Source organism: Choloepus didactylus, chromosome 18 (genome assembly GCF_015220235.1).
Source record: "Choloepus didactylus isolate mChoDid1 chromosome 18, mChoDid1.pri, whole genome shotgun sequence".
NCBI classification, from domain to species: domain Eukaryota; kingdom Metazoa; phylum Chordata; class Mammalia; order Pilosa; family Megalonychidae; genus Choloepus; species Choloepus didactylus.
The window spans coordinates 61,851,458-61,872,424 of record NC_051324.1 but is presented as its reverse complement, the minus strand read 5'-3'; the positions used below and the strand labels follow the sequence as shown (position 1 = coordinate 61,872,424).

Genomic DNA, 20,967 nt, shown 5'->3' with positions numbered 1-20,967 from the left:
AAGGTGGTTATCCAGATGTATTCGTTTTGTAAAAATTCATCAAATTTTACACTTAAGATTGGTGTATCTTGACGTGTGTATGTTACACTTTGACTTTAAAACTTTACCACGGAACATCGAAGGAAATGCAGCTATATTCCTTAACATGGATGAATCTGAAAACTATGTTCAGTGAAAGAGGCAAGTCTTGAAAGAATAAAACAAAAAAGAAAAAGAAGCAAAGAAATAAGTAACAAAAAATTCAGAATAGTAGTTTCCTCTCAGGAGAGTGGAAAGGCACCCAAAGGTATCCTGGAGTTTTGTAGTATGCTATTTCTTGGCTGGGTGGCAAGAATAGAGATGTTTATGTTATAATTTCTCTCTGAACTATAACTATGCATTTTCATATATGCTATATTTCACAGTTGCAAAACATTTTAAGAGTAACACAACTACTGCATTACAAATAATTAAAAACTAAAATGAGAAACTAACTTTAGATTTCATATCTTTGCATTCATCTGAGCAGCAGGTGCAGAATACTCTTCTTTGGGTACTGCTAAATGTCAATGAAACACAAAAATAAATAGCAAGAATTAATAATGCAGCAAATTAATACAAAATAAAAGTGAAAAGAAGAAAAATGAAAACTTCCTATGAATCACAACAATTTCAAAGGGAACCTTACTAGGAATAAAAAGAAAACAAAATTAAATGAAAAAATGAGAGGCTTAACAAAACTGAAAAGGACCACTGATTCATAAACATTTTGACACTTCATATTTTTCCCACTGCCTTTAAAATGACACATTTGATTTTAAAAACTAAAAATAAAAACCTTCCTTAAAACTCACATATTTAAATCAAGAATGTTTATATACATATGGTTTAACACTAAAACACTATGAGAGTATTTTAATTCCCTTAAAATCAAGTTTTACAATATACTTTAAAGGTCACTGTCATCTTTGTTTTGTTTATTAAAAAGACAAGCAAACTGTTCAATATTAATTTCTGTGTAAAAGAAGGTTGTGAAATAAAAAGATGCTATTACAAAGCCTCACTCATTAAAAATAAAAAAAGAAAAACAAGACTAAATTTGTCAAAACTCCAATTTAATGGGGGGAAAAAAAGCTTAAAAAATGCCAAATCATTATTCTCAAAGCTATTCTGTCTTAGTTACAAATGGTTGCCACTTGGCCTTGCCTTGGAAAATATCTAAGAATGATATTTAATTAGCAAATTAACTACTGGGCATTATTGAGTTGCTAAGTGGTTTTATGAGCGTGTGAAATTATGTTATATTTTATTGAGTACTTTCAGAAGCAGTTTTCACTCTTCATTTAAGTAGCAGCCTTATTTCTGGAGCTCAAGGTTAAGCATCTACCTAACAAGTGTCCATTATACTAAAATTTTCAAATTAATCACATTTATTCTACACTAACTGTTCTACCAAGGAAAAGTGATGAAAATGATTAAGTTTCTTTTTTGTTTAGGAGAACTCATCTGTTCTTCTCCTGAAACCTGAGACTGACCAACAGCAGAACAACTGCATGCTGACCACAGACGACCATAGTCTAAGAGGGAACAGACCCATGAATTCCAAGTAAGTACATAAGAAAGGTGTCCCCTGTGGCAAAGCCAATCTATATGCGCCAATGCCCAACCTCTAGTTCCCATCCCAACCTAGACAGAGAAGAGACAAGCAGACCTCCATCTAGAAGGTCGGCTATTCCAATGACCTAGCAGAAGACCCATGGTCTAGAGCTTCTTGGCCAAATACAGTAGCCATTAATCACATGTGGCTATTTATATTAATTAAAATTTTAAATTCATTTCCTTAATTACAGTAGCCACACTGAAAGTGCTCAATAGTCAGATAGACAAGTGGCTACTGTATTGGACAGCACAGCTATAGAACATTTACATCATTTCAGAAAGTATACTGGACAGTGCTGCTCTGAAATGCGTCCTTGTCCAAACAGCAGAGCTATTCTCAAATAAAATGAATGCATTTTTTACATAGGAATAATATTTAAGGACATTTTACTATGTGTAATCTTAAACATACTTATGCCAACAGACATAAAAAATACCTAGGAAAGAAAGGTATTGATTGTCTCCCCCATAAATCCATCCAATAAGTTCAGGAGCAGAGGCTATTTCAAGTGCTAGTGTCATTTATATACAAAAATGGAGCTTAACAAAGGATAAAGACACTATTGATGAGCCTTTTAGCCAAAGTTTGAATATACAGACTAAAAAATTAAATCAATATTTTTAAAGTGGAAAATGTTTTCACATAGATCAACACTCGCAACTCTAAGGACATTTTCATTACACTTGATCACCATCTGCTGGCCATTTTATTAAACTGCACAAGTAAATGAAATACTACTATGTTGGGAGACATTTTTAAAGGCCATTCAAGAGTCCAAGTTTTTTGCCACAATGCATTCCTGGAAAACCACATCATAAAGAAGATCATTGTAAAGAAAATCATATTTTTTTGTAAGGGCAAGACTATAATTAGACTCTTAATTCCAAACTAAAATCTGGTACCAAATAACCCATGGAAAAATCTCATTACAGCAAAGATGCAAAAACTATAGTCCTCTATAATGATTTAAAATAGGATAATTATTCTTCAAGTCCTTTTTTTATAGGTATGAACACCTTTAAGTTAGCCAAATCCAATACTGTAAAAATAATATACAATAATTCTGTTTGCACATTCTTAGAACTTTCAAGCAATCTGAATGGTGACTCTTTACAAAAATGTATTTAAAGAAATTTTAACTACTGCCTTCTTTTTCATCAATAAATTCCTCCAAAATAAGCAAAAATAATGTGTTTCTTCCACTGTGAAGAAGTATTTAAAACACTGGGGTTGATCCAGCATTACTCCTCTTTACCCTCTCCTAACTTGTAACTTTTAACCACAGTTTCAAATAAAAATAATAACTGCTTTCCCTATCCCAGAAACTAACTGCAGTTTGGTGATATGCTATTAGGTATAACACTGTGTTTCACTGAAATGTCTTGTGTGGCATCCAGAAATAGTCCATGCACATGCATACATAAAAAGAATCTTCAAAACATTTTTCTATTTCTATTTTGTACTGCCTTTGCACTGCCTTGGGAATAAAGCATGAAAACAACACACAGGCATGACATGAACTGAAGTCTATTACTTAGGCAGCATCAAATATATGGTGTGAAAAAATGTAAAACAATGGGGCCAGCCACTCTGTATTCCTTCCATCCTAGAGAAAGGGACTTGCTGAGTTATCTAAATAGACCTATAAAGCTTCTTTTAAACTACTATTACCATTCTTTGCCTATTCTTACAATCAGAAACTTTCTGTACAGTCATTAATTTATTATTCTCAGGAACACAAAATAATCTTTAGTAACCGAAATAATGAATAGCCAATGGATTTTACGATAAAACCCAGAGGGGGGATTAGACAATTAGAAAAGCAAAAGAGAGGTTAAACATTCCAACAAGCAAGCCCCTGGATGAAATATGAAACAAGAGTCAACATTATCAATGATGAGGGGAGTAGAAGCAGCTAACAGTTAACAGGCCCTGTGTCAAAGACTCTACATGCCTTATTTCACTTCATTGTCACAACTCTGAGGCGAGTACTAATACCACTGCCATTTAAATGACAAAACTGAGGTTTAGAGAAATTAATTAACTTGCCTGAGGACACATGGTTGCCAAGTGTCAGATACAGGATTAGAACAAAGGCAAACCGTCTCATTTCAGCTGTACCTGGAAATCACTGAGAACAAAGGCATAGCTGCCCAGAGTTGCTGATGCAGCACAAGTGGGAAAAAAAAGAGATAGAAATGAAGTTTCCCTATATGCCACACAAGGTAGTCATGGCCTAAATGGTATGTGTAGAAAGAACACGGGGCCTGGAATCATAAAGACCTGGATTCCAATACTGGATCCATCACCAGGCAAGTTGCTTGAACTTCCTGAAACTGTGGCCTCATCTATAAATACAACAGGGCAATGATGTCCTCATGGGACTGTAAAGAGGATTAAATCAGATAATTTATAAAACATTTCCAGAATAGAGCCTAGTATACAGTAGAGCTCCATAAATGGTAGGACTGGCTTCACTTGGTTTCTGTTTTTAATAAATTAGAAATACAAGTGGAATCCACAAGTATTTAGAGCAGTTATTGGGAAATTTCCATTCATATATTTAAATTTGTGCATCCTGTTATATAAGTAAATTTATTAATCTGTATCACAATGTGTATATATAAGTGTATGTATATGTGTATATGTAACAATGTATATGCCCAAACATTTTAACAGGATGGTATTTTGGAAAGCAATCTCAGAATATCTATCAAAAAATAAGTTTGTGATCATTAAAAAATAACACAGACATATGGACAAAAAAATGTTTTTAACTTTCTACTTCAAACCAGTCCCACTCCCTAAAGGTAACCATTTTAAACAGTTTCTTGTGTGGCATCCAGAAATAATCCATGCACATGTAAACATATGTATCCACATATCCTCTTTAAAACATACATACACACACACAAATGGAAGCCTACTATTCTGTTAAACACTTCTTCTTAACTTTATAGATTTTAGAGATCTTTCCAGACTAGCACATATAGAACTTTTTACCACTGCACAAAACGTTAAACCAGCTAATAATCAACCAACAGTTTGTCCATTAAATTTGTTAATGTGCCTGGTTTTGAAATAACAATTCTTCTTCTAGGAATCAGTAATATGCAGGTGTGTAATGATAATATGAAAGCACATAATATATATTAAGACGTTAACTAAGGCATTGTCTATACAATAAAGAATTGAAGGCAGCAGAGACTACATAAATTCATATAGCCACAGTATGAAATATTATCTGCAACTAAAAATACTACACAGACTATAAGACATGAGGTTTAAGACATAGCTCAGTAAAAGGAGAGCAAGTCGCAGAACAGCAACTATAGTATAAGCCAATTTATAATTTTTTATTACAGATGTATGGGTGTTAGTGTTTCTCTTGTAGGACAAAACACACGAAATCATTGATGGCAATTACCTCTCATGAGAAAAGCAGGATTAGGAAGACATGAAGAGAAAGATTTTGACTTTTTACTCTACATATTCTGTGTTGAAGTTTTACAAGCATGAATTGTATATAGATTGCATAATTTTCTAAAATGAAGACTATTATTCATCTACTGCTCTGTAACAAATTAACACAAACTTAGCATCTTTAAACAACACACATATATTATCTCCTAGTTTCTGTGGGTCAGAAATCCAGACACAGCTGAGCTGGGTCCTCTGCTTAGGGGCCCACAGGCTGCAATCACAGTTTTGACCCTAGCTGGGTTCTCATCTGGCGGTGCAACTACAGAAGGATCCGCTTTCCCACATGCATATTTGTCGCCAGCAATCAAAACGGCCATAGGATTCACAGTAGCTTGCTCCTTCAAAGTCAGCAAGGGAAAGAAAGCAAGACTCTAGAGTGAGTCTGCTAGCAAGATATAGTTTTACATAATGGAATATAATCATCCATCACCGTTGCCATATTCTTTTGGTTAGAAGCAAGTCCTGCCCACACTCAACAGGAGGGGATTATACACATACCCAGATGGGGGATCATGGCAATAACCTTCAAGTCTGTCTATCACAAAGACCATTAGGTCTCTGCCAGATCTCAAAGGTAAGCATCTGAAGGATAACCAAGAAGGTAATATGGCCCATGATTGCAGAACTAAATGAAGTTAACCAAACTATACAGGGATGAGATCTAAATTTATGGTCTCCTTAGTAATATTTTATAAAACCATACTCCAAACCCAAATACAACCAAAATATTTCACTATCATGAAAACAGGCAGATATTTGACATTAAAAATACAATAACAGATCTCTAACAAAGTAGCAATGCAACTTGGAACAATGGTTTTTCTAATATAAATTAGGGCTAATGTGGTAGACTGAACAGTGTGCTCCAGTTGGACTTGTTCCTGGTCTTGGTCCACATCCTGGTGGGTGTTGACCCACTGTAACTAAGATCTCTTCAAGATGTTACCTCAGTTAGGGTGTGGCACAACTCAATCAGTTTGGGATCTGGATTACTGGAGTCCTTTATAAGCAGAATGAAATTCAGACAGAGAGGAAGCCACGGGAAGCAGCCAGAAGCACTGCCTTGCTGACACCTCAATTTGGGGCTTCTCCTAGACTCAAAACTGTGAGCCAACAAATCCCTGTTGTTTAAGCCAACTCACTGTACGGTATTTGTTTTAGCAGCTAGAAAACTAAACAGCTAATAATTTGGCTTAAACCAAGAAATTTAAAAAAGGAAAGCAAAGAATAGAACCAGGACAAGACTAGCTACATGATGAAGCTTTTTGGTGTGAAATGCTAATTTTAATAGTGTATAATGTGTATTTGGTGGAAAAAAAGAAAGCACGATAATATGCCAGGTAGAATATAACCTCCTAATACTTCTAACATGTGTTTGGAACAAGGCTGCATACCACATCCTACAGGAAGAATAAAGGTAAAAGAAAGGTGCCATCTCTGCTGAATAGGGAGTCCTAACAAAGAGGCTTCAAAAGGACTCGGCATCTTTAATAATATAAAAAGGCTAGCACACAAACAGCATAATCTAAAATGCCATTAGAAATACTTCACATACAAAAAGGTCTAAGTAAAGCAGGATTTTATAAAGTGATCAAAAAAGAAACACTAAGGGGGAAAAATCTTTTAAGATTAAAGAGGTTTTTCAAAGGACAAGTTGAAGTGGTTGTAAAATTTATGAGGCAACATTAAACTTCAGTTCTAAGTAACAATAAATTATTCACTATAAAAACATACATGTGTCAAATATTATAAGCCTCTTAAAACTTTTAAAAACAATTTCTGGAAGAACTGATTAGATGTTTTAGGTCAATGTTAGCAGATACTAACTTTTTCATTAGCACAGTATGACCACTCAGCATAAAGGAGCAGCTTTAGAAAAGAAATCTGAAGACAGAATCATCGATTCACTACCCTATCTGACCCAATATCACACATTATATATTTGGCTTTAAATCAACTTTGTTGGCTTTAGCTAAAATAAATGTTAGGTTTTTTTTTTAATTATTTGTTAATTAATGTACACATGGATTAAAATTTTAATTAAAATTGCTTAATAAATCAAATTAAAATTACTAAATTAAGAGAGACATATAAAGAGACAGCCTGAAAAGTTTTGTTTTATAGCTCTAACTGAACTTTAGCTTTAGTAATACTCCAACACACTTGACCAGAAAGATATGTCTTTTCCAGCTCTGTCACTGTCTTTAAATTCATTACAGTGTATGAAAGGCATCTCCACAGCCAATATCCACTTGTCCCTTAACATTTTCCAAAATTTATTCTCACCTCAACATTTCCTAAAAGTTAAAAAAAAAAAAAAAAACTCACAATATGCCTGTCTCAAAGGGTTTTTGCACAGATCATATTAAATATATGGCAGTGCCAACACAACCCATTCATTCATTCATAGATGCACTCACCAAATATAAATACTTAGGGAGCATCTACCATGTTCCTGCCCCAGCGCTAGTCACTGGAAATACAGTGCTGAAGAGGAAATACACGGTCCCTGCCCTCACAAAACTTACCATCTAGCACAGGGGACAGATACTGAACCTTTACACTTGTGATGAGTGCAACAAAGAAACAAAGATGAGGATATAAGTTTATGACCGGGTCACTTAAACTGGTCTTGGACATCAAGCAAGGTTTCTTTGAAGAGGTAACCTTTCAGCTGAGATCTCAAGAATGAGGAGGACTGAGCTGGGCCACAGAATTGCCTGCTTTTCCCATGAATTAGTTATAATATAACAGAACTGATGCCCATACTCAAGTAATTTTTTTGCATTAAAATGTCACTTAATTATGGCAAAGAGAAAAAAACAAAGAGAAATAAGTTGTTTGTTAAAATTGTGGGGATTTTACTATAGTTGCATTTTCCAGAAAAGATACTAAGTAATATTTAAAGAATACTCTCTCACTGAATTTTCTCAAACTTTATCCCAAGTTACAAGGAAAGACAAAGTCCATTCACCTGGACTCCCTGGAGAGGTCAAGTCTATTTCCTATCTTGAATCCCACTCTTACACCTACCTCAATCTTTGCAAGTACCTCCATGACTACACATAACCACTGTATTGAAATTACCCCTGTCCTTCTCTCTCTCGTCCATTCTTCTACAACAATGGTTAAAAATTAAATGTTTGCAGGAATGAAACTGGTAACAAATGAGCAGTACACTGACAGGATATAATAACATTCTTCACTTTTACAAAGACATAGTCTTTCTACCTTTCTTGAATCATATGATCCCTCTTTGTCTTTCTTTTTCCCACTTTTGATAGAATATATGAAATGGAAAAAATACGCCCCTTTCTTCATAACTCTACTTAAAAAAAAAAAAAGCTCAATATTATATGCAACTGATCTCAACCTCTGTATCAGGAATTAGCAGGAAGTAGTGAAGGCATACTACACTAAGAGGAAAAAAACAACTATCACTTAGCTCCAACCTATGGCTGTCTTCTGGAAAGATTGCCAGGTCTTTCAATTTTTAGGAAAAGCTGGAAAATTTAGATTATAAATGAAATTCTCCAGTTAATTTTGACAACTCATTCAAAAATCTTTAAAGACCCTGTGTAAGTGAAACAAAACAAATCAACCCACAGGGTTCACTCATTCTAGGAGATCACCAATTTGTAACCTCTCGTCTAAGTTCCAAGATATAGGAAAGTATTACAGTTCACCTTTATACTGCAACTTCCATATTCATTGTACCTTGAAAGGAATCCAGCATTTAGTTGGACATTCAACAAATATTTTGGCAAGTATTTTGGAAACTCAACAAATGTTCTAGATTTTGCAGCCAAATGAAAAATTATATGTTTCTTTGTATACAAACCATAATCTCTTTACCTTCTTTTACCTACCTCTAAGGCTAACAACAATTGTAAGGCTAGCAATTATACCTCTTCTAATTTTAATTCTCCGATGAATGCAAAATAAGTATTTAACACTACCTCCTCCGGACTCATTTATTCATTTCTTTTTACTCTTATGAATGTGTTCTTAATTATATCACCTCTTCCTTTTTTGCCTCTCCATTTGAATTTCTGTTTCCCCTTTCTAATAAAAAAATTTCATATGGACCAGATCTCTTGCTTTGTGCTCATCTGTTCTTTCCCACCATAATATCTGAGGTCAGAAAAACACATAACCAGACAATATCAACTGTGGAGACGTTTCAAATCATTAGTAATATTACCATACCTGATTAAAGAATAAACCCAAAAACTTACAGTGGACAAGAAAGATTACACTAAGTGAAAAAAAAATTATATAAAATATAATACAAATCATTAATGCAAAATTTCCAAGAGAAGAGTGAGGAGTGAAGTATGAAGAATGATACATGTTACTTGACAGTGTCAAATATTTTAACATTGGAGGAGACAATGCCAGAGGTAAAAACCAAAATTTGATAAAGGCCCAAATTTAAATGTATTCCTCCTAAAAGCCAAAAATTATACGACAACAATAATGGTCTTTTTGTATGGTTCAAAAACTCAGAAGTTTACTTTTTTGCACTTAAAATCCTATTTAAGCTTAGTACTCTGGTAAGAAAGTACAGTTTAATGGGGTTTAAGTTTACATCCTGTATTTTACTAAATGAAAACAACTATTTTTCAATGAGGGGAGAGAGAGAGAAATTCAAGCCTAAGATTCAAGATGGATATGCAGAATGTTATATTTTGTTGAAATCATTGATAGTGTCCTTAATTCATGCTTGACATAAAGGAAAACACAGTCTCGGGTTATTCAAAGATATTCAAGCATTACTTTCCAAGCAATAGAATATATGTATGAGGATAACAGATATTCATAAAAGTGGCTAAAAATATAAAATAATCTTAAATATATAGTAAGTGGAAAAGTAAAACTGTTAACTTACCTGCCCAAAATCCATTCATTGCCTTCAACTTTAACAAAAATATAAAGTAAACCCACTGCTTACCATAAGAAAAAAGAACAATGGAATGCATGAACCAGTTCCAGGAACAGGCTAAATGATGAAACATTCAAAATCCCATTATCATAGCATACCTGTGAACATCATCAGTTGGTAATTCCATCAAAGTACTAGCTTCTCCAGAAGAAAGTTTCCATGATTCATTTAATTTGTGTTCACTTGTCACCAGCTCACCCATTACCCAGTCTGGTAATCCCTCTGGGCTTGATCCTTTTGCTTGTGCTGAATTTGGTTCATCAAAATAGATGGACTGATTTTTAAAAATTAGAAAAAATTCTTTCAAAATGTACTACAAGAAACAGTTAAAATTTCCATCAAGTTTCAAGTTTGATAATAGCCTTCCAAATGATCAACTTAAATAAAAATACATACAAAAATATAAAAATGTATCATTAATGCATAATGAATTATGAAATACTATAAAACATGGATTGATAATTCATATTTTAGTTATGGTCTACTCTACAAGAAAATTTTGATAAACAACTGAGTTACACAACAGATAAATCTGATAATAATTATGTGCACTAAATAAAAACTAAACAGAAAGTTTTTTTAAATCATGTGCTTCCCTTCTGCAATCATTAACTACTTTTCACACACAAAAAAAATGAGTTGGCAGAGAAACCACAATCAACACAAATCAGAAATTAATATTAAGAATACCTTGATAAGGTGAGACAACAGAGTTAGTTCTGACCATGCCATTCACCAGCTGGTAAACCCAAGATGGATCTCTAAGCCTTCTTATGATTCGTAAAATAAAGCCCTTCCCTTGATTTGAAGAAACTGAGTGTGAATGGGAAAACATGATTCAATACACTCTTAACGTCTGAATGTGTTTCAGAAAACGATCTATCTTCTAGTAATTAAGAAGAATGACATTAGTTTGTTTATTCTCTTCAAATGAGCTGGACTTCATGACACATTTCTGAAGAAAAGTGTACTAACTGGACACTTCTACAACAATTCTCTTGGTCCTCAAGGAAAACTCTCCAAGGGGCTCTTCTCTACGGAGGGATGCAACCCTCCTTCCCACATCAGACTTGCACAGCAATTTCTTTTTAAATGAGACCTGTCATTGCAACGTCTAATCAAATATCAAGTCAAATGACTACTATCCCAAACACTACAGATTCTTTAATCTAACAGAAAGCAAAATGCATGGCTCTACTTTGATATACAATTGGTAATAGTATTAAAATACTGGCATTCTGGGACCACAGGACTTATCCTCCAGTGTGTCACCTGCCAACTGGCTGAATTTCACTGTAAGTAAACAGACAAAATACAAAAAAAAAATTGAAAAATATCACACAGAATTTTTCAGTTCATAAAGAACATAACAGCAGCTAACAATCCTGACAGCAGCCACTCATACCTCGAACTCCAGTCAGGTTCCTCAAGTATTGAAATATCAGACAAACCAAAGCAGAGCTCATGGTTATATGGAGCAAGGCAATAACAATTTGTCAAAAAGCATGTGTTATATAACTATGTGATGATAATAATAACTGCCTTTACAAGACAGCAGATTTTGATAATGAAGTATAACTTCTAAACCCCAATTTACTGTGGTCATTTTATTAGAACAGAAAGGAAATTTAGAGGTCACCTAGTCCAACCTCCCATGAATTTTGAAATAATGTATATGAAAGAGTTTTATAAACTAATATTTACTGAAATATATAAAATATTATTATAATCCAGTAAAAGTTAGTGGGAAATTAAGGCTCAATATGAAAAAAAATTCACTTTCAGTTTTTCGGAAGTATTATAGAATACTGAGGGATGACTTCACCAATAAGGACAGTTCCCTTATAAGCTAACACTTGTTTCTATTCAAGGTGGAAAAAACAGAATCAAGAAAAAAAAAACTTTAACAAATAACTATTCCCAAAAGGGGTAATAAATTGACACTCGCTTTTAAAGAAATGAAACTAATACATATTGGACAATGACACCTACCATGTATGAAGGTAGAGTCTTTAGTGTCCCGGGTTCAGGTCGATGTGTAAAAGGGCCTTCGAGCACTCCTCGCTTGAGCATATGCAATAACAGTTTTGCATACAGGTTCCGATTCTTCCTGCCCATTATTCCTGTACCTGTTCCAGAAGGCTCACACAGTTTTCTAATCCAAAGTGCACACCTCTGCCGTTCTATAAATGCATAAGAACTATTAGCAACTTGATTTTTCAGAAAAATAAAACATTTAATTACAAAGACCAATTAGAGCACCTGATTTTGTCTAGAAGAAGGGTCAGCAAACTTCTTCCATAAAAGGGCCAGATAGTAAATATTAACAGCACCTGCTTTTGTCTAGAAGAGGGGTCAGCAAACTTTTTTCTGAAAAAGGGTCAGATAGTAAATATTTTAGGCTTTGCAAGCCATATTTCTCTATTGCAACCCTTAATCGCCATTATAGCACAAAAAAAGTGGCAGACAATATGTAAAGAAATGGGCATAGCTGTGTTCCAATAAAACTTTATTTACAAAAAGGCAGGGAACTGGATTTAACCCATGGACGATAATTTGCTGGCCTGTGGTCTAGAATCTAACTTTATCAGTTAACTGGTGATAGGACAAGACAAATGCAAAGAAATATTTTCACAAAATAAAATCTCTGGATTACTATCAAGTAAATTCCTGGGATAAAATTTTGCTATAAAAGCATCTCTAAAATAATTCTAGCTGTATTGAAGAATCTTTCTATAATTCTAATTATACAAATCTAGATAGATAAAATGCAATCACTGATTTATTTAATCATTTTAAACTGACTCTAAAATGAAATCTCAAATGTTTTATTTATTAAAGCAAACAATTTCCAGGGATTTGTAGCTGATTTACTTAGGGTTTTCTTTTTAAATCTCTAAAAATAATTGAGTGCTATCTACATGTAATTTCATCAAATAATTACTCCTTTAAAAGTTTACCTTAAGGAACCTACGATGGCGGCTAGGTGAGACAGGGCAAAAAAACACCTCTGTGAAAAATACTAGATAAAAGCCAGAAAATGACCCAGAACAACTGGGAGTCTGCATTCTGAAACGAGTGAGTGAGCCGGCTGAAAGTCTGGCAGCCGGGCTGCAGTGTGGGGAAACCATGGGTTGGCATTTGGAGACAGACTAGTTCTTTTTTAAAAAAAAAACAAACAAACAAAAAACCCGGGAGTGGCTGCAGATATGACAGTGAGAACCATGCAGTGAAGCATGGCAGGAGCGGGCTGTTGCCAACGCCTCAGTGTCTGGCGTGCAGGATAGCCCTTCCCACACCTGCTGCTGATTGTCTCAGGGCCGGGGGGCAGAGGGGAGCCAAAAGGAGAAAGAAACCGCACCCCTTGCAGCCATCTCCCCGACGGGCTGGAGACGCTCCTGCCCAGGGCTGGAGCTATAGCCCAGAGCCGCGCCAAGGGTCCCAGTGTGACCGGGAGTGTTTCCCGCGGCACCGCGCGCACACAATATCGGCTGTGGACAGTGGCCTTTAGTGCACCCACAGCTAATTGTCCCAGAGCTGGGAAGGCGGAGCTGTGTGAAAAGGGGGAGGCGAACACACCCCATTCAGCCATCTTTACAGCTGGCTGGGGATGCCCCTGCACAGCCCAGCAGCCCAGGGCTTCCCTGGAGGGCCGGCACGCACTTGTGATGTGGCACAACCTTCCCTCAGCAGAGGTCCTGGAAGAGCACAGCTGAGAAGGGGGACCTGCTCGGAAATCCCAGGGACCCTACGCCAGTGCCAGGGACTAGTGGGGCAGCAACAGAGACAACCTGTGGCAAGACTGAAATGAAGGCTTACACTCTTGCAACACCCTTGAATTTCCAGGAACACCTGAGAGGTTTGATTATTAAAGCTGCCCTGCCTCCCTGACTGCCCAGGCACACACCCCACATTCAGGACGGACAGCACCAACAACACACCCAAACTTAGTGCACCAATTGAACCCCACAAGAATCAGATTCCCACACACCACAAAGACAAAGCTGGGGAGAACTGACTTGAGGAGAATAGGTGACTCGCGGAGGCCATCTGCTGGTTAGTTAGAGAAAGCGTACACCACCAAGCTGGAGAGCTGACAAATTAGAGATTCGTATTTTTATAATCTGAAAGAACCCTATCAAGTAAATCAAATGCTAAGAGCCCAAAAACAACAGAAAATCTTAAAACATATAAAACCAGAAGATATGGAGAACCCAAACCCAAACACCCAAATCAAAAGACCAGAAGAGACACAGTACTTGGTGCAATTAATCAAAGAACTAAAGACAAACAATGAGAGCATGGCACAGGGTAGAAAGGACATGAAGAAGAGCATGGCACTGGATATAAAGGACATCAAGTAGACCCTAAAAGAGCATAAAGAAGAAATTGCAAGAGTAAATAAAAAAATAGAAGATCTTATGGAAATAAAAGAAACTGTTGGCCAAATTAAAAAAACACTGGATACTCATAATACAAGATTAGAGGAAGTTGAACAACGACTCAGCGTCCTTGAGGACCACAGACCAGAAAATGAAAGAACAAAAGAAAGAATGGGGAAAAATTTGAAAAAATCGAAACGGATCGCAGGAATATTATAATAAAATAAAGCGTCCAAATTTAAGACTCATTGGTGTCCCAGAAGGGGAAGAGAAGGGTAAAGGTCTAGAAAGAGTATTCAAAGAAATTGTTGGGGAGAACTTCCCAAACCCTCTACACAATATAAATACACAAAGCATAAGTGCCCAGCAAACTCCAAATAGAATAAATCCAAATAAACCCCTCCAAGACATATTCTGATCAGACTGTCAAATACTGAAGAGAAGGAGCAAGTTCTGAAAGCAGCAAGAGAAAAGCAATTCACCACATACAAAGGAAACAACATAAGACTAAGTAGTGACTACTCAGCGGCCACCATGGAGGCGAGAAGGCAGTGGCATGACGTATTTAAAATTATGAGAGAGAAAAATTTCCAATCAAGAATACTTTATCCAGCAAAACTCTCCTTCAAATCTGAGGGAGAGCTTAAATTTTTCACAGACAAACAAATGCTGAGAGATTTTGCTAATAAAAGACCTGCCCTACTTCAGATACTAAAGGAAGCCCTATCAACAGAGAAACAAAGAAAGGAGAGAGAGAGAGAGAGAGAACTTTAACAGACATATACAGAACATCATATCCCAAATCACCAGGACACACATTTGTCTCTAGTGATCACATATTTTTCTTCAGAATACACCATATGCTGGGACATAAAACAAGCCTCAATAAATTTTTTTTTAATTGAATTTATTCAAAGCACATTATCTGACCACAATGGAATACAAATAGAAGTCAATAACCATCAGAGACTTAGAAAATTCACAAAGACCTGGCAGGTAAAAATGAGGGGGAAAGGGAAACATTCCCAGATAATCAAAAGCTGAGGGACTTCATAACCAGTAGATTAGTCCTATAAGAAATGCTAAAGAGAATTGTGCAGGCTGAAAGGAAGGGACACTAAACAACTGACTGAAAACACATGAAGAAATAAAGATTTCCAGCAAAGATCACATGGTAAATATAAATACCAATACTACTGTATTTTTGATTTGTAACTCCACTATTTACTTCCTACAGGATCTAAAATACATAATAAACTGTAATGATAAATCAGTAGTTTGGGACTCAATGTAAAATATGTAATTTTTGCAAGAACTACATAAAGGTGGGGGAATGGAGGAGCATAGGAACATAGTTTATGTGTCCTATTTTAGTTAAGTTGGTATCAAAGAAAAACAAGATTGTTACAGATTTAAGAGGTTAAATTTAAGCCCCACGGTAAACACAAAGTACCAGAGAATATGACCATAGAGATGAAAAGCAGAGAATGGGTTATAAGAAGTGGGGGAAGGGGCAATAGAGAGCTAAGAAATGAGTGTAGGGTTTCTGTTTGGGGTGAAGGGAAATTTCTAGTAATGGGTGGGGGGAAGGTGACAGCACTACAACATTCTAAATGTGATTAATCCCACTAATAGAATACCAGGGAGGGGTTGGAATGGGAAGATTTAGGCTATATATATGTTTCCACAATTGAAAAAAAAAAAAAAAAAGACAGTCTAAATAGATATGACAATTAAATGCCAAGAATGATCCTGGATGGGATCTGAGGATGGAGGAGAGGAGGCTCAAAGGGACACAGTTGGGACATAAGAAAAAAAAAGGAAATACAGAATGTAAGCTTTGTATCAATGTTGAATTTCTTGAACTTCTTAGCTATGCATAATGGAATTGCATAAAAGAATGTTCTTGTTCATGAGAAATGTATATGTGAATTATATCATTTGTTCAAGGATGTGTGCAGCTTGCTCTCACATGTTCAGAAGACAGAGCAATAGACGATGGATGATAGGGAGGGAGGGAGGGAGGGAAAGAAAGAAATGGTGGTGTGACAGGATGTTAAAGTTGGTGGATCAGGGTAACGAGGGAGGGGGTTGGGGTATGCTGGAGTTCTGTGTATGGGGTTTATATCGTTTTTGCAACTGTTCCTGTAAGTCTCAATTTATTTCAAAATAAAACTTAAAAAAAAAAAGTTTACCTTAAAAATATAGCACAATTTAGTGCACATAATGATCTATAGATTATATTACCTTGCCATGATACAACATTGTTTTTAGGTCTCATAAAAACTATTTTGACATTAATCGTTTAACAGTCTTAACTCAATTTAGGGATTATAGAACTAACACAAATCATAAATCTGCTTTAATCTCTTAGTTTATAAAGGTCATATTCATTTATTGTTTTACCTACCAAAAAATCACTGGAGCCAGACTTAACCACTTTGCAAATATCACTATAGGCCATGTGAGTTACGCCTCCAAAGAACTTTTATATTTTTAGCTTTGGAAATTACAGAAGCACAGACCAACCTTCATGAAATATTACACAGATTTTGTGCAAAATAATACAAAAGTGAAACTGACAAACAAGTATACAATTTTCCAGCCTATGTATTTTCCACGTCCTGCAGCAACTGAAATCTATATAATATTCTAAAGCCCAGAATTTAGCACAACTTGGTTAATGAAAAGACTATATTCCTCAACTTCAAACTATAGGGAAAAACATTATCAAAAGTAGAATACATCTACTTAAGACAAAAGTTATTATGAATGTTCTATGTCCTGATTGTTGTGAGTTCTCAAGTCTTCACTATGAAGTAGTTAAATAAAAGAGTCATGGGTGACCCAACAGTGACAATTTGTCATGTATCAAAGATATTAATTAACCCAATTCTAGATACCTAATCCATCTAAGGTAATGAATATCAGAAGATACGGTATAAAAATATCATTAAATACCAACTGGAATAATCTTGAATAAGCCATGGGGCATGAAATACTGATTTTGAAGAGGAGCAGAGGAAGAAAGAAGAGCTTACAGTCTGACAACATAGAACAAGAGGGTAGAGAAAGAGGCTTTAAAGGAAGATCAGGCCAGGTCACCCTGGACTAGGAACGATCACAAACCCTGAACAATGGGTGACTGTGGAACACATAATTCATATACTACACTCCTTTCTCCCAGCACTGCTCCCAGAATAAAAATCTAACATTGAGTCTATTTCTCACTTTGAATACAGTATCTGCTCAAACACCTCAGGGACATAGGGACCTTGGAAAGGGTACAAGCCATAGTTTCTAGGCCCTACACCAAGACCCCCCACTCAAAAGCCACCAAATTAGATTTTCCTTTAAAGCTAGCCTAATGCCTAGTGTGACCTGGAGAATCTTCCTGCTTCCAAAATCCTCTCCAGTTACTTTTGAAGGCTTAAATTACCTCAAAATTCTCTTAAATTGAAACAAAGACTCTCATTCCATAATTAGAGATAGGAGCCTAAAAGCCAAGAATTAGAGATGAGATGGCAACAAAAATTCATGTACACTTGATTTTATTCAGGGTAGTGGACTCATAGATTTTCTGTTTTGATAAACAGAATAGTCAGTGAGCAGGTGGACAGTAGATTCCTGAAGAAGCAGATTTCCACAGAAGGGAGAAAAAAGGATGCAGGAAGAAACTAAGCCAAGAATAGAGGTCCGTGCCATAAATTCATGATATACGAGAAGTGATCTCATAAGATCTTTCTGCAGCTTTTGTCTATAGGACATTGTCACTAAATTTCTATTTACCCTTGAACAGTTCAAAGTAAACAATCCTACATCAGCTTTAAGATGAAATTGTTACTAAAGCAATTTTACTTTCCTTCCATTTTGATTGTTCATTGGTTCGAACAAATTGTATAAAGGAAAAATATTAATCTTTAGAATCTAACTTTGTAACATAATCTTACCTGATCTATGGGGTAATTTTAGAACAAAGGGCTTCATATCTACCACAAAATGATCAAACTCTGCATCCAGTTTCTCCCATTTTTCTTCTTCACTTCCTGTTTCCATAATCCAGGCTGTAAAAGATTTAAAATTAAAATATTAAGGATCTGTATGCTGAAAACTACAAAACACTACTGAGAGAGAGATGAAAGAGGGCCTTAAAAAATGGAGAAACGTACCATTTTGATGGATTGGAGGGCTCATCACAGTTAAAACTCATTAGAGTTAAAAATGTTAATTCTCCCCAAACTGATCTATAGATTTAATGCAATTCCAATCAAAAGCCCAGCAGTATTTTTTGAAAATAATGACAAACTGATTCTAAAATTTATACAGAAAGGTAAAGGAACTGGAATAGCCAAAACAATTTTGAAAAAGAAAAACAAAGGTGTAAGACTCACACTACCCAATTTTAAGATATACTAGAAAGTTGCAGTAGTCACGGCAGCATGGTATTGGTAAAAGAAAAGACATATAAAAGCAATGGAACAGAATAAGCCTAGAAATGGACCAACACAAACACAGACAACTAATTTTTGACAAAAGTACAATTCATGAAGAAAGAATAGTTTTTACAAGAAATAATGATGTTAACAACTGGACATCCACACACACACACACACACACACACACACACACACACACAAGAAAGAACGAAACGCAACCTAAGCCTCATACCATATACAAAAATTAACTCAAAATGAAACATACATCTAAATATAAAATGTCAAACTATAAAACTCTTATAAGAAAACAGAGGAAAAAATTTTCATGTCCTGGGGTTAGGCAAAGATTTATCAGATATGACACTAAAAGCACTGTCAATAAAAGAAAACAAATGGCATACTGGACTTCATCAAAATAAAAAAAGTTTGCTCTTCAAAAGACACGTTAAGAGAATGAAAAGATAAGCCACAGACTAGGAGAAAAGATTTGCAAATAATATACCTCATAAAGGACTTATATCAATAATGTACAAAGAACCCTCAAAACTCAAACATAAGAAAACAACCAACCAAATAAAAAAAACTAGTCTCTTCACCAAGAACCACATACAGAAAGCATATAGGCACATGAAAAGATGTTCAATATCATTAGACATTAGAGAAATGTAAATTAAAATCACAATTTACCACTATACACCTATTATGACAGCTAAAATTAAAAATGCAAACTATACCAAGTGGTGATGAGGATGCTGAACAACAGGAACTCTCATGCATTGCTGGTAGGGATGCAAAATGATGCAGCCTCTCTGGAAAACAGTTTGGCAGTTTCTTACAAAGCTAGACCTACATTTGCCATTTGACCCAGCAACATCATTCCTCAGTATTTACCCAAGTGAAATGAAAATCCACATTAACACAAAAGCCTCTGTGATGTCTACAGTAACTTTCTTTTTCTAATCACTAAACATTGGAAACAATCCAACTATCCATCAATGGGAAATAGATAAGCAATCTATGGTATATACACACAATAAGATCATACTCAGCAACAGACAAGAATGAACTACTGATACATAAAACATGGATAGATTCAAATGAATTATGGCAAGTCAAGAAACCAGTCTCAAAAGGATACATGCTGTAGGAGTCCATTTATATGGCATTATAGAAAAGGCAAAAAATACAGGCACAGAGAACAAATCAGTGGTTGGCAGGGGTTATGGGTAGAGGGGGAGCTCTGAATACAAAGCAGTGGCACAGGGAAATCAACTGGGTGTTTAACCTGTTCTGCATCCTGTCTGTGGGGAGGTTACAAGAATCTATACATGTATAAACTCTCACAGAAAAGTATACCAAAAAAAGTGAATTAACTGTATGCAAATTTTAGAAATGTAATTCCCCTCAAAAATCTTAAGGTAGCAGTCCTCATATTTCTTCCCCATTAGCAAGAAAACACAGTAAACATAAAAGGGATGAATCTCAAAAAACCAGAAACCTAGATGTGGACAAAATACCCATACTTTACATGTTCCTGTAAGTGGTAAAATGTCTTGGCAGGAATATGGACTACCGTTACACTTCGTATAATTTTGTGTAGTACCCAATTTGTCATTTATTGCATTTACAAATTATATCTTTGGGGGAAAGCTGTTTTGCCTCATAAGCTGACTTTCTCCACATTCTGGCCACCCCCTGTTAACCAAACTTCTAATATTTATCAGAGTATCCTTTGATACCTCCACTCTATCCATAGCTTCTTCACAGAAAGTTCTCTCTACACTGTCTCTATAAGGAAACCCTGGGTCACCGGCAGACATTACTGCCCTCACTATCTGGACAGGGGGAGCAAGATTTTTCAATCTCTCTTACCCAGGCTCTTTCTCTGTAGTTTTTCACTCTCTCCACCCAGCCTGGCCCAGGGATCCTTAGAAGGAAGCCTCTTGTGAGCCTCCTACCATCTGACTACACTTTGTTCTCCCCATTCTTATCACTGTCATATCCCAAAGAAATCCCTGTACCTGACCACACCCTCTTAACGCTCTTAAACCCTTTCTCTTTCCTTCTTCTTCCACTGGACCT

At 35.6% G+C, this 20,967-nt stretch overlaps 1 protein-coding gene across 2 annotated transcripts in view; it reads right to left on the bottom strand.

Moving 5' to 3' along the window:
* The window catches only part of CEP112 (centrosomal protein 112), a 560,812-nt gene that overhangs the window by 534,625 nt on the left and 5,220 nt on the right, over nucleotides 1–20,967 (bottom strand). The window contains exons 2-4 of one of the 2 annotated variants that reach the window (XM_037809125.1): nucleotides 18,400–18,513; nucleotides 12,060–12,250; nucleotides 10,166–10,341 (exon numbers count right to left, since the gene is read on the bottom strand). In XM_037809125.1, the coding sequence (XP_037665053.1) occupies nucleotides 10,166–10,341; nucleotides 12,060–12,250; nucleotides 18,400–18,505 (473 nt within the window). In that variant the 5' untranslated portion in view covers nucleotides 18,506–18,513. The remainder of the gene's footprint in view (nucleotides 1–10,165; nucleotides 10,342–12,059; nucleotides 12,251–18,399; nucleotides 18,514–20,967) is intronic. The other variant, XM_037809126.1, reaches the window with a different exon arrangement.